The sequence below is a fragment of the Styela clava genome, chromosome 6 (assembly GCF_964204865.1).
Source record: "Styela clava chromosome 6, kaStyClav1.hap1.2, whole genome shotgun sequence".
Lineage (NCBI taxonomy): Eukaryota > Metazoa > Chordata > Ascidiacea > Stolidobranchia > Styelidae > Styela > Styela clava.
Genome location: NC_135255.1, coordinates 9,009,660 through 9,024,068, shown reverse-complemented (window position 1 = coordinate 9,024,068; position 14,409 = coordinate 9,009,660). Strand labels below are relative to the sequence as shown.

Genomic DNA, 14,409 nt, shown 5'->3' with positions numbered 1-14,409 from the left:
TAAGTTATTTTTTACCAATACCATCCCAGGTAGCTCATAAATCGATATTTTTATCTCGTCATGGGTGTTCTTCACTTACATCTGATATATCAATCCAAGTTCACAACAAACGGTAAAACAATAATCGATATCGATAGATAATCAATCTTTGACAATATGGAAAATCCATAAAAAGTGAGGCATATGCTCTATGCGCGTTTGACCTCTGAGTTGGTCATTTCCAATTCTCGCAAGGTATAATGATGGGATACAACAATTACAGTATATCAAGAGTTTTATATGGATCTTTGACAAAACACAGTCGGACGCCAAAGCAGAATAATGCAACGAAAGTTTTATTGAGTTTAAAGAGACAGATAAGCAGTCAGTCTTTTTATGAAAAATATTTTGGCAGTTTGAATAAGTTGGAGAGAATCAGGGACCTATTTGATAAAGATGTAAAATTAGAAAATGTTGCAAAAGACCTTCTGCCATATTCGGAAGATAGGTATCGCGGTATTCATGTCGTTATCGACAGAGAAAAAAAATGTAATCCTAAATACCATAACCATATGTTGAAAATACTTGACGGTAAGTTTCCATATTTCTTGTGATGTAATTATGATATTATTCTACCTGTTCTAAACAAAATTTTGTCAAACCATCGTTTCACCGTAAAAAAAATCTGTCCAAATTATGCAGTGGGGTAAAACGACATAATATAAAGAATAACCTTATAAATTAGATAAAGATTGAAGCCAGCAAGGATACCACACGCAAACTAGCATGTTTCGATGTGTTGTTGGGCTGAAAATTTCGAATAGCAAGCAGGTAACTCAGATCACTGACGACACAGGATTGGCGACAGTTGCACAAGGGGAAATTCAAATGCTTTCGATGCTTTTAATAATAATAAAAGCAGTTCAAAATAAGGTAATTTTACTTTACAATACTACTTTACAGATTCGATCGCAGAGTGGAAGTTGAAAGGCAAAACTGCAGTTTGGATTCATGTGCCGATAGAAAAAAGTGCTATTATACCGTCTATACTTTATCATGGATTCAAATTTCATCATGCAGAAGATGAATATTCCTCTTTATCTTTGTGGCTTCATCAGGATGTCGAAACAAGAATACCAATCGCGGCGTCGCATCAGGTAAAACAAAACCTCTAAGTCTAATATTTTACAAGTAGAAAATTAAATCACAATTACTGATGAAAACTTTTCAACAAGACGTTTAATAACTGATAAAATGCTATATGTTTCTGAATACAGATATAGGTACAACCTTTGAGGCAAATGGTTACAGTAAACTCCGGAAGTCAGGTTTGTTTCGTGAACAAATTGGGGGTCAATACATAATATTTTCTTTCAAAAGACTCTTACTTTTAAAAATAGACTTTGATGGATTCATAAGAATAATATTAAGAAGCAATTGTAGGCGACAGTTTTGGTGACATTATCACGGTGTTTGGGACCAGGAATATTCAAATAATCGTATCAAGGGTATATTGTTCAGAATTTGTAATTCAAACTAGACTGGGTATAAAGGGAAGACTACAAGGTTCATTCTCGAGTCGTTTGTGCCATTTTGCAACCTTTTTCATAAATTCGCTTTTTAGATATACAATAACAAGTGGACAAAAGTATATTATTCTTTTTTGTAAGGTCGGTGTTGGAGGATGCTGTATCGATGATTCGGGACGTATGTTAGTAATACAAGAGAAAAGAAGGCCGGTGAAAGTTTGGAAAATCCCGGGAGGTTTCTCTTATCTTGGAGAAAATTTTGGTAAGCATGAAATATAGGATTTTAATTGCATATATATACTGTCTATGGTAATCGATGTTAGTTGTTAAGTATACATTAGCGATATACATATAACAAGAAATTAATGTTCAAATATATGTCCCCGATTGTGCATCGATGGCCGTAAGGCCCAAGCTGATCTTCAAAGTTCCTGAAAAGATCTTCAGATATAAAATTAACTTTTAATTTTGCAGAGGGTCCAACCATTTTTTAGTTACTAATAATTTTAAATTCATTTGCCAATCAGTTACGAAAAAAGCGATAATTTTCACAGTGTAAGTTCGAAAATTTGCATTATCTTCTATCAATGGGGATTTCCCTAAAGTGAAACGACAAATGGAAAATTCCAGCTGTCCACATATGTTGCAATCGACTCTCGCTGGACAAGTCTAATCTTGCCTCGCTCTCACGTGACTCGCTGCCGTGTTTGACGGCAGTCGTTGCTTAATATTCGCATAGATTGCTTTTTATGTGTTAAATTAGTTACGTTTAACGTCCGGTTGTAGGGATAATAATTGCCCATACCCAAGGCTTATGTTATTGGAACATATAACTGCTGTAACTTTTATTGTAGAATATTATATAAGTTATAAATAGACTGTAATTTGATTGATTGATTCTCTGAATCCTGAACTGAAATTGAAGTTATTTCTGAATATTTGTTATCGCCTGGCTTAAAACGTTTCGGTAAGTTTTAGTATTTGTTGTTTATGATAAGAATTCTTGTTATTAGTTCAAATAATATTCCAAATAATAATAATTAATTGGTATTTAAATAGTATATAGTATTTCATGTTAATTAAATACTGTCAGTAGAGCTAGACAATGTCACATTGTTTAATGATTAAGTTTGCAAGTGCTTTAATGCATTATTGTTATTTTCTGTGGTCTGTATTTGAATATTTTCATTTAAATTCAGAAAACCGCTACGCTACACATCACCATACACATTGCATCATTCTGTTATTAGTACGCTACACCTCTTTAACCTCATTCAACATTGTGAACTGTTTTACTGGATTTAATTCAATATATCAAATTTCATTGTACAACATTTGATATTTGTGGCATTGGAGGACACACTGAGAGTTGCGCGTTTTCGAATAGTTTTTCAAGAACCAAAGAACAGCCAGATATTTCAGTCACCCCCTTATGCGACACCTGTATTGGCCAGGATACATAGAAAAGGTGTTACATAATAAGTTTTCGAAACGAAATCATGAACTTGAGTTCGAGTGATGAAGATTACTCACCCAGAAAACTGGCTTTGAGGCAACTGGCTAACTATACAACAGCCGCTTGTCAGAAGATGCCATCACTGGCTGATGTCAAAAAACAACGTACAACATTAGAACATTTATATTTCATGGCTGAAAAAGCAATTGCTGATCAGGATTTGCATGTGCTAAATTCTGTTATGTCAAGTATTGATGATCCTTTTGCCAAACTTGTGGAAATGTACTCTGAGAGTATATCAGCTGCACCCAGGGATGGCCAATACCGAATAGTTCACTATTTCGAATACATTCGAAATTATTTTTTTCGAATATGAAATTTCGAATACTTCGAAAATAAAATTCACTAATTGAAGCTTATCTAAATGTGTGTTGGAATTTCCATACAATAAGCAATGGAATAACTGCTATCTACAAGTTACAACCTAGTTATATTACCAGGCATTTCATATTTGCAGATTATTGCAGTATATATTTTGCAGTATAGTGGTATCGGTGATGAATTTGAATTAATCGCGCAACACAAAATCATCCTAGTAAAACGCCCATACTTTTAAATACCAACCATTATCCAAATTATTTGCCAAAAAGCGGGATAAAGTATGAGTTATTTTTCCGACTTGTGACAATTTTTTATACGAATCAAAAAATTTTTATATTCGGAAACTTTACCACACATTTTAAGTCCGCAGATCGCCGTTGTATGTTTGAGTAATAATACTTTTAATATTTTATAAATATGAAAATAGGAAGCAAAAACTATTTATAATCGGGTAGTTTACCACACATTCTAAGTCCACAGATCGCCGTTGTTATTTGTAAATACAAAAATAGGAATCAAAAATTAATATTAATCGCGAGTTTGCCACACAATTTATGTCCACATATTGCCGTGATATTGTGCCGAATATAATTAGTTTTTGATTCTTATTTTCGTACTCACGAAAAAATTGTCACAAGTCGGAGAAAGAATTTATACTTTATCCCGCTTTTTGGGAACTAATTTGGATAATGGTTGCCATTGGTTTGTATTTAAAAGTATGGACTTTTTACTAGGATGATTTTGTGCTGCGTAAAATATTTGAATCCATGACTGATACCACTATTTAAAATGCCTTACCGTGTTAATTTAGTTCTATTATCATAACTCAAATGTTGGTAAATCGGGCAGTTTACCACACATTTTAAGGCACAGATCGCCGTTGAATTTTAGAATTATAATAGTTTTATTATTTTGTAAATACGATTCCAAAATTAAATATAATTGGGCAGTTTACCACGTATTTCATGTCCACAAGTACCCGTGGTATTTGGTATTAATACTTTCATTATTTTCTCAATATGAAAATAGGAATCAATATTTAATAATATCGGTCAGTTTACCACACATTTTATGTCCACAGATTGTCCATACAACCATGAGTTACGTTGAACGGAATTAAATTATTTCGACATGACATTTTAAATGCTGGTACCAGTCATGGATTGGATTATTTTGCGCAACGTAAAATCATCCTGGTAAAGGATCGATACTTTTAACTATCGTTATCAAAATTATTTGCCAGAAATTATTTTCTAATAAATCAACTTGTTTTTCCAACTTGTGCCAATTTAGGCCTATTGGATATCGTAACAATGACGGCTATAAACACCGTATTTCCCGGCTAATAAGTCCACATGGCAAATAGGACGATGTCTATTTTTAGCACTCAAAAAAGTTTTTTTTCCATATAGGCCTCCAATAAGACTGGTAGAAAAATTGTGTCCCTGTGATATGCGCTAATAATTTTATATGTTTAGAACCAGATCATGTTAGTTTGGTAGAATCATACTCACAGAATTAACTAATATTAGCAATTGAGCGGTAAATTTAAGTTGTAAAGCGGCAATCATTTTGGACAACCTATTAACCCAAATGTTAAAATAATTTTGGAATGCGATAAATACTACACAGTACGTCCACGGGTTATTTCACAGCTGTGTTTTCCCGTCCCTGTCGTGTTCTGCTGAATCGGCAAAACGAAAGGGTCACAAATCACTTTATCTCGGCGGCCATGTTTCTCTTTAAAGTAACGATAACCGGCCTGCGATTGAATATCATGATTGGCAGACCCTAAGACCCAAATATAAGGTTACACAAATCATGCTTGAGAAGACTAATAAGCAGGCCACATAAAAATGAAATTGGGCCTAGAAAAGCGGTAATTGTCAATTTTTCGACGTGATGGAAATGAATTTGTAAATTAAAAGCCTCGTAGACGAATGTCGACAATGTCCACCCACGCAAACGTGCAAATGTGTCGCAACACTATGAGACGTACGATCGCACAGAATATAAACAATCAAAGTGCCGATTCTATTTCATCGTCATTACAATACGTGAGACAGCGTAAAAAGTCGTTTGAAGAGTCCCGTAAAACGAAACACCACGTTTACAGCGAAAAGTGACTACTATTCGGAATTATTCGAAAATCAGCTGAAAAGGTATTCGAATACTATGATATTCGAATATATTCGAATATTCGATTCGTTTTGGACAACCCTGGCTGCACCCAATGATGAAATAAGATTGAAATTCGAAAATGAACTTTGGAATGTGAATAAAGACATTGACAACCTTTTTGCTCGAGTACGTGAATTCACACATTTACAAAACCCCAAAACGTGGAGTTCAAATCAATGCAAAGATTCTGAACTTCCCGATTCCAGAAGAGAAAGAGCGGAAAGTGAAGTCGTGTCCTTGTCTGGTAGCATACGAAGTAAACGCTCTTATGCGAGTAGCAAGACATCAATATGCAGCAAAGGGTCTGTACATATGGCCAAGGCACAAGTTAAGCGTGAAAGAGCTCGAATTGCATTGCAAAGAACAGAAGCAAAGCAGAGAATTGAAGATGAAAAACGCAAAATTGAACATGAAAATCAAATATTGGAAGCAAAATTTGATTTGCAAGAAGCAGAAGCAGAGGCTGCTGTTTGGGAGAATTTGTCTGTGGTTGATGATGCTGGAAGTTCTCGGTCTTCATCAGATATATTCATCAGATCTGGTGTTCAAAAGGAAGCTACAGCTGTAGTAACTTCGCGGACTGTAGAACACGAACAACAACCTGAGAGAAACGTTACTAATCAACAGGTGGTAAGTCAATCATCTCCTATCGCTACAACTAAACCTGCTGTTTCACCTAAACAAGATGTGGTGTCTTCAAGCAATGATGACAGCGTGAATTCTGGATTTTCCCAACAGTCCGCTGATTTTGCACTGAACACAGATTCAAATAATGAACATAATATATCTAAACCTTTGGTCACTGACACTGATAAATTTGCTCAGAGTATAGCCAGAGCTTTTGGTGAAGCCATGCATGCTCCAAAGTTGGAATATTTGACATTTTCTGGTAATCCTATTGACTACTATATTTTCAAGAAAAATTTTGAAACTAATATTGATGCTAAAGCACCCACAGATGCCTTGAAATTAGCTTTCTTACTGCATCAATGCAAAGGAAAAGCGAAATCGCTCATACAACACTGTTCTATATTTGAACCAGAAGTGGGTTATGCCAAGGCTAAAGATATTCTTCATAAGAAATTTGGAGATTCAGATGTTGTAACTGAAGCTTTTAAAGAACAGTTGCATCGTTGTTCGAATATAAAACCAGATGATCATGCAGCACTGCAAGACTATGCTCTTTTAATGAGAAAATGTGTTCTTGTGCTCGGTAAGCTTGATAGCCTTGGAGAAATGAATACATCTGATCGTATTATCGATTTTGCCAGTAAGCTACCATACAGCTCACAGAAAGGATGGGAAAGGAAAGCTGTGAAGATCAAAAATAATACTGGTAAAAAGGCTCAGATATGGGACTTGGCTGATTTCATTGAAGAGGAAGCTGATATTGCAGGTTCAAATACTGCGAAATCATTGAACATCAGAAGACGTGAAGATAAGCCACAACAAAAACGGCAATCAACACGAAAGTCTACAACTTATACTGTGAAAACTGAGGATGTCAAAGCAACTTCTCATGTCCAGAGTCCTGCTATTTTAAAATGTAAGTGTTGTTCCTTTTCCCACCTTTTGTCAAAATGTGAAAAGTTTAATTCTAAATCGATTGAAGAACGAGTAAAATTCCTGAAAGAAATTGGTTTCTGCTTCAATTGTCTACGTGGAGGTCACTTGGTAAAGGACTGCAAGTCACAATATACATGCTCTGTTAAAGGGTGTGGACGAAGACATCATACTTTGTTGCATTTAAATACAAAGAAATTAGAAAATGAAGAAAATGCAAACTTCAAAAAGAATGATGACAAACAAAGCTCAATTCAGAAGAATGTGACTACTGCAGTTCAAGCTAATTCAAATGCATGCAAGAGCTCCATGTATACTTACAGAAATATTTTGCCTGTCAGGATTCGAGCAAATAACGTTGAAGTGGAAACATATGCTCTGGTCGATATTGGGTCCGACACAACTTTTTGTGAAACAAGCTTAATTGAAGAACTTGGTTTGACTGGAAAACAAAGAACTGTTGAAATCAACACATTAGGACAACGACCAGTCATGCATGATGGTGTTGTTGTAAATCTCACTGTTGCATCAATTGACGATGCAGAAGAAATATTCATTGAAAATGTGATGTCTATTGACAAGATTCCAGTTCAACCAAATCCTATTCCATCTGAAGAAGAACTCAAGCTACTTCCTCATCTGCAAGAACTTAATCTACGTAAAATTAAAAATAAAAATGTTTCTCTGCTTATTGGAACTGATTGTCCATATGCACATCATGTGTTGGAAGTTCGAACTGGAAACAAGAAGCAGCCATTTGCACAAAAGTCTCCATTGGGATGGTCGATTATTGGACCATCAGTGAATATGCCATCAACGCACAAGATTCATGTCAACTTTGTGAAGTCTGATATGTTACTCGAAGAAGAGATAAGAAGAACATGGTACACTGATTTTGAAGATGAGATTGGAGATTTGACATTTCCAACCTCGAAAGAAGATAGACATGTTCTAAATTTTCTGAAGAGCTCTGTAGAGCATTTCGATGGTCATTTCACAATACCTTTACCTTGGCGTCCTGGGACACAGCTGCCGAGCGGAAGTCGTGCATTGGCTGAACGCAGATTGGAGTATCTCCATAAACGTTTGTCTAAAAATGATGATTTGAGAGAGAAATACACAGAAAAAATGCAGGAATATATTACAAAAGGTTTTGCGAAAAAGCTTTCGCAAGAAGAAGATATCCCTGCAGGTCCTGTTTGGTATTTGTGCCACCACCCGGTGTGTACCTCAAACAAACCGAAAGTGCGTATCGTATTTGATTGTGCTGCAATTTATAAAGGTGTTTCTCTTAATGACACTCTCATGCCTGGACCAGACTTGGTGTCAAGCCTTATTGGTGTGTTGACTCAATTTCGTAAGGGACGCATAGCTTTAGTTGCTGATATTGAAGCTATGTTTCATCAAATTAAAGTTAAGAAAGAAGATTGCAATGCTCTGCGATTTCTTTGGTGGCCAAATGGTGATATTTTAAAGAAGGCAGAATTATATTTCATGGAACGTCATATATTTGGAGCTTGCAGTTCACCTTGCATTGCTTCATTCTGCTTGAAGGAAACCGGAAAACGATTTGGTCATGAATTTGATAAAAGAATTTGTGAGATTATTGAAAATGGATTTTATGTAGATGACTGTCTTACATCTTCTGATAGTGATGAAGATGCAATAAACACAAAAACACAACTTTGTAATTTGATGAAGAAGGGAGGTTTCAATCTAACGAAGTGGATTTCAAATAGTTCCACTGTGATGGCCAATATCCCAGAATCTGAACATACCAAATCTGTGAAAGAGTTGGATTTGCATGAACCTCGAAAAGAGCGTGTTCTTGGAGTTTTCTGGAATGTAGATGCCGATGCTTTTCAATTTCGTTCAACTGTACCTAAGTTGAAGACATATACAAGAAGGACAATTTTATCTGCAGTTAATTCACTATTTGATCCCCTGGGAATGCTCGCTCCCGTGATTCTGGTAGCAAAAATGTTGCAACAAGAAATCATCGAAAAAGGTTTCGGCTGGGATGAAGTAATTACAGAAGACAATATTAAAGACTGGGACACTTGGTTCAAACAGCTCACTGATCTTGAATATATTTCGATTCCAAGATGTTTCAAGCCACAAGAATTTGGAAATATCAAACATTGTGAGATACACCATTTTTCAGATGCTTCTAGCTTCGGTTATGGTGTAGTTTCGTATTTGAGGCTGGTCGATGAAAATAATCAAATACACTGCTCATTTTTATGTGGTAAAGCAAAGGTGGCTCCTCCGAGGGCTGAAAGCATTCCTAGACTTGAACTTGTTGCTGCTGTGCTAGCTGTAAAGGCAGATAAGTGGCTACGATTAAAGTTGAATTATTCCGATTGTGAGTCCGTATTTTGGACTGATTCGAGTGCAGTGCGTCAAAGCATATGTAATCCAAGAAAACGTTTTCGTACCTTCGTTGCAAATAGATTGGCCAAGATTCATCGACAGTCAAAGCCGTCTCAATGGCGACAAGTGCCTTCAAAAATCAATCCGGCTGATGACGCATCACGAGGCTTATCATTGAAAACTCTCATCAATAAAAGTCGTTGGCTGCTTGCACCTGAATTTTTATGGAAGACCGAAGATAGTTGGCCAAGAAATTCTGAAGATAAAACGGACCTGCCTGATGAATTTCAGCCAATTGAAAGAAAGAAAGTGGCAACAATTATTGCTTCGGATATTGACACAATTGACAACTTCATTAAAAGCTTTTCTGATTTACAAAGGCTCAAGATTGCCACTGCATGGGTGTTACGCTATAAAAGTTTCCTTCGTAACCACAATTCTGTTACCACAAGAAATATAACTGTGGAAGAAATGCAATACGCAGAGCAAGCACTTGTGAAATATGTTCAGCAGCAGAATTACAAATCTGTCATTGATAATTTATCAGACAAAAGTGAAATTGGTGACAGGAAGGCTCGTCACGAGATGAAGAAAGCTGAGCATACAAAGTCAATTGCAAAACTAGATCCAATTATAACTGATGGAATTCTACGGATTGGGGGGAGGTTGGATAAAGCTCCTATTTCATTCGAAATTCGACATCCCATCATTTTACCAAATGATCACCACTTAACCAGATTAATCATTGACTTCTATCACAAGAAAGTTGGACATTCAAGTGTTTCTCATACTTGGAATGTTATTCGTGAAAAATACTGGATCACAAGACCGAGAGCAACAATTCGGCATGAATTAAATAAATGTGTGACCTGCAGAAAAGCTAACACACGACAAGGAGAACAGTTAATGGCTGAACTGCCATCTGCTCGTCTAAAGGTTGGTCAACCACCATTCTATTCAACAGGAATCGACTTCTTCGGCCCATATTTGATCAAACGTGGGAGAAGTGAAATCAAAAGATATGGCTGCATATTTACATGCCTCACAACAAGAGCTGTACATATTGAACTGGCAGAAGATTTATCCACTGATGCTTTCATAAATGCTCTTAGGAGGTTTATGGCAAGAAGATCAAAACCTTTTGAATTGCACAGTGACAATGGAACTAATTTTGTTGGAGCAGAACGAATATTACGAGAAGAAATGCATAAGCTCGATCATACCAAATTAGATGGATTCTTCAAAAAACAAGAAATCCGCTGGTATTTCAATACTCCAACAGCCAGCAACCAAGGAGGTTCCTGGGAAATTTTAATTCGATCAATAAGAAGAATTTTGAACAAGATATTTTACAAATCTCCTGTTGTATCTCAAGATGTTCTGCATACTGCACTCCTGGAGGCAGAATACATAATCAATTCAAGACCTTTGTGTCCAGTTTCTTTTGATCCAAGAGATAATGCACCATTATCTCCAAATCATCTACTTCTGCAAAAACCAACACCATGTATTTCACCTGGATTATTCAATAATCAAGATTCCTATAGTCGTCTACAGTGGCGTCGAGTTCAACTTCTTGCTGACGAGTTCTGGAGGAGATTCTGCAAAGAATATTTGCCAACCATAGCCATTCGTCAAAAATGGCCGGACAAGACAAGAAACTTCACTGTTGGGGACATAGTACTTGTGGTAAACAACAGTGTACCAAGGGGCAAATGGGAAATGGGACGAATTGTCAACACATATCCGGATCGATTTGACATAGTTCGTAATGTAGATGTCAAAACTCAATGGGGAGTACTGAGAAGACCAATCAACAAGTTATGTCTCATTCAAGAAGCAAATGTGGAAGAAAAGTAATGAAAGAACTGAACTGTTTAAAACAGCTTTTTATGGACTGTTTATTCAAGATGAGAAATCTTGAAAATATTGCACATGTACATACAAGTTGAGATTTCGTCGATTTTTATTATTTGACCATAATTTCGTTTTCTGCAATTTTTGAACTTTTTGTTTTTAAGGGAAATGTATTTATTGTCCCAATGCATACATTTGGGGGGAGTTTATGTAAGTTCGAAAATTTGCATTATCTTCTATCAATGGGGATTTCCCTAAAGTGAAACGACAAATGGAAAATTCCAGCTGTCCACATATGTTGCAATCGACTCTCGCTGGACAAGTCTAATCTTGCCTCGCTCTCACGTGACTCGCTGCCGTGTTTGACGGCAGTCGTTGCTTAATATTCGCATAGATTGCTTTTTATGTGTTAAATTAGTTACGTTTAACGTCCGGTTGTAGGGATAATAATTGCCCATACCCAAGGCTTATGTTATTGGAACATATAACTGCTGTAACTTTTATTGTAGAATATTATATAAGTTATAAATAGACTGTAATTTGATTGATTGATTCTCTGAATCCTGAACTGAAATTGAAGTTATTTCTGAATATTTGTTATCGCCTGGCTTAAAACGTTTCGGTAAGTTTTAGTATTTGTTGTTTATGATAAGAATTCTTGTTATTAGTTCAAATAATATTCCAAATAATAATAATTAATTGGTATTTAAATAGTATATAGTATTTCATGTTAATTAAATACTGTCAGTAGAGCTAGACAATGTCACATTGTTTAATGATTAAGTTTGCAAGTGCTTTAATGCATTATTGTTATTTTCTGTGGTCTGTATTTGAATATTTTCATTTAAATTCAGAAAACCGCTACGCTACACATCACCATACACATTGCATCATTCTGTTATTAGTACGCTACACCTCTTTAACCTCATTCAACATTGTGAACTGTTTTACTGGATTTAATTCAATATATCAAATTTCATTGTACAACATTTGATATTTGTGGCATTGGAGGACACACTGAGAGTTGCGCGTTTTCGAATAGTTTTTCAAGAACCAAAGAACAGCCAGATATTTCAGTCACCCCCTTATGCGACACCTGTATTGGCCAGGATACATAGAAAAGGTGTTACACACAGCAACAACCCCAATAGGAACGCCAATCTCGAGTGTGACATAATTTCAAAGCTTACAAAGCGATATGGTTGCTTTTCATAGATAATACGGCAAAAAGAGAAGTTTATGAAGAAACGGGCATTGAGACTGAATACCAATCAATAATCGGATTTCGACAAAAGCATAATTTTCCGGGAGCATTTGGCAAATCAGATTTATATGTAATTTGTAGATTGACGCCAATTACGTTCAAGATCAGGTGAGAGAATCTTATCCACAAACACACATATTGAAAATGGCTAACCGAGTGCGACATGTTGTGTGGCATTATCCAGTATTCAAAGTATACCATCATTAGAGGTTATGCGAGACTAACTCCCTATCCTTCCTCAATGTCTTTGCGCTATAGTGGATCCGCATGCGTGTAATAGAAGGATGCTGTAGTAGGAGTGAACAGGCCATACTATGCTATTCAAGAGTACTGCTACATACTAACACCAATATATTTCTGTAACGTTTGGTCTGACCAAAATCAGACTTCCTCAGACAAGCAGTTTTAACAATGATTTACAATTGCTGTAAACTGATTGTCTGAGGAAGTCTGATTTTGGTGCTAGTATGCAGCAGGACTTTTGAATTGCCTAAATAAGAAAGTAATTCGAAATAGTTTTGACACAGATGTCGACACTTACGCTGTCAATTTCAACGTCAGTACGAACGATGTGGAAATGTAATGAAACCAGGGCAAATCTCGATCAGTCATGACAGATCGTCAAGATGTAAATACTGTTCTTTGAAATCAATTATCAATAATACCCATCTAATGAATACAAAAACAAGCACTCGCTCTCTAACATTCTGAGTGATCTTAAAAAAAAACTGTTGATAATACATTGATTTTCAGACCCTGTCCAAGAGAGGTTCAAGAATGCAAGTGGATCGATATTGAAGAACTTAGTAACCGTGATGACTTGACACCATTAACTGCTGGAGTAGTAAAAGTAGCTCTTCACGGGTGGAAAAACGGATTCAAAGAAATTGATATTGTGACGTCACTAGTAAAAGAAACAGATGATTTGTTGTATCATCGTTTTGTTAATAATTTATGAGATGAAAATCTGATTATATAACTTTGATGTAAAAAAGAATGAATAAAAGCGATTGTAGAAAAATTATATAAATAAACTAGAAGTTTGCATGTGATTATTAGTTCTAACTGAACCACCAATTTAGTACTTTATAACTATCAGTAGAGGTTGCGAGACTAACTCCCAATCGATTCTCAATGCCTTTATGCTAGTAGATCCGTACGTGCGTAATGCAAGGATGCTGTAGCATGAATAAAAAACAATAATATGCAATTCAAGAGTCTTGCTGCATACTAACACTAATATATTTCTGTAACGTTTCGTCTGACCAAAATCAGACTTCCTCAGACAAGCAATTCACAACTATGACAAGACAAGAGCCTAGAACACTTCGAAAAATGTTCTATAGTGAAAGTTATTGTGAAATCGAGCACGCCGCAATGCTTTATATATACCGGTATATGTGAATATCAGATAATAGCGCTTTGTAGATCTGCTCTCTATCGCTGAATTGTGAACGGCGGATAATAAACATTTGTAGTCAACTGGACCACTAATCTGTACACATAAGTTAGCATGCTCAACAGTAGTCCGGTTAACAACGCAGAAAATGTTTTGCCAAGAGTATAGCAACTAACCCCCAAATGTACCCCATTTCATGTTAAAAATATGAAAACAAAGTTAATTTCTCTCAAAATTCGAACAAAGACTTTCGTAGGAATCAAATTACACCAGTTTAAAATAACATGTTCCATCCATTCATTATCAAATTAAAATTTATATTCTCAAGACCTTTGTCACTGATTGAAATAATTATATCTGAGTTCCCATCCGTACGATGTACATAATTACCCTTATTGAGATAATAGGAGTTTCTGTTTATAACGTG

General features: G+C 35.8%; 1 protein-coding gene and 2 long non-coding RNA genes across 3 annotated transcripts; all 3 read left to right on the top strand.

Annotated features, from left to right (window-relative positions):
* Window positions 1-106: 106 nt before the first annotated feature.
* Window positions 107-13,635, top strand: LOC120331745 (nucleoside diphosphate-linked moiety X motif 6-like). Its single transcript, XM_039398884.2, has 5 exons — window positions 107-570; window positions 943-1,136; window positions 1,650-1,770; window positions 12,535-12,691; window positions 13,337-13,635. The coding sequence occupies exons 1-5, from the start codon at window positions 240-242 to the stop codon at window positions 13,539-13,541; spliced, it is 1,008 nt and encodes a 335-aa protein (XP_039254818.2). The 5' UTR covers window positions 107-239; the 3' UTR covers window positions 13,542-13,635.
* LOC144424356 (uncharacterized) lies at window positions 2,088-2,840 on the top strand. The gene is made up of 2 exons (XR_013476648.1): window positions 2,088-2,475; window positions 2,708-2,840. It is a non-coding gene; the product is annotated as an uncharacterized LOC144424356 (long non-coding RNA).
* On the top strand, window positions 11,554-12,306 carry LOC144424357 (uncharacterized). The gene is made up of 2 exons (XR_013476649.1): window positions 11,554-11,941; window positions 12,174-12,306. It is a non-coding gene; the product is annotated as an uncharacterized LOC144424357 (long non-coding RNA).
* Window positions 13,636-14,409: the final 774 nt, after the last annotated feature.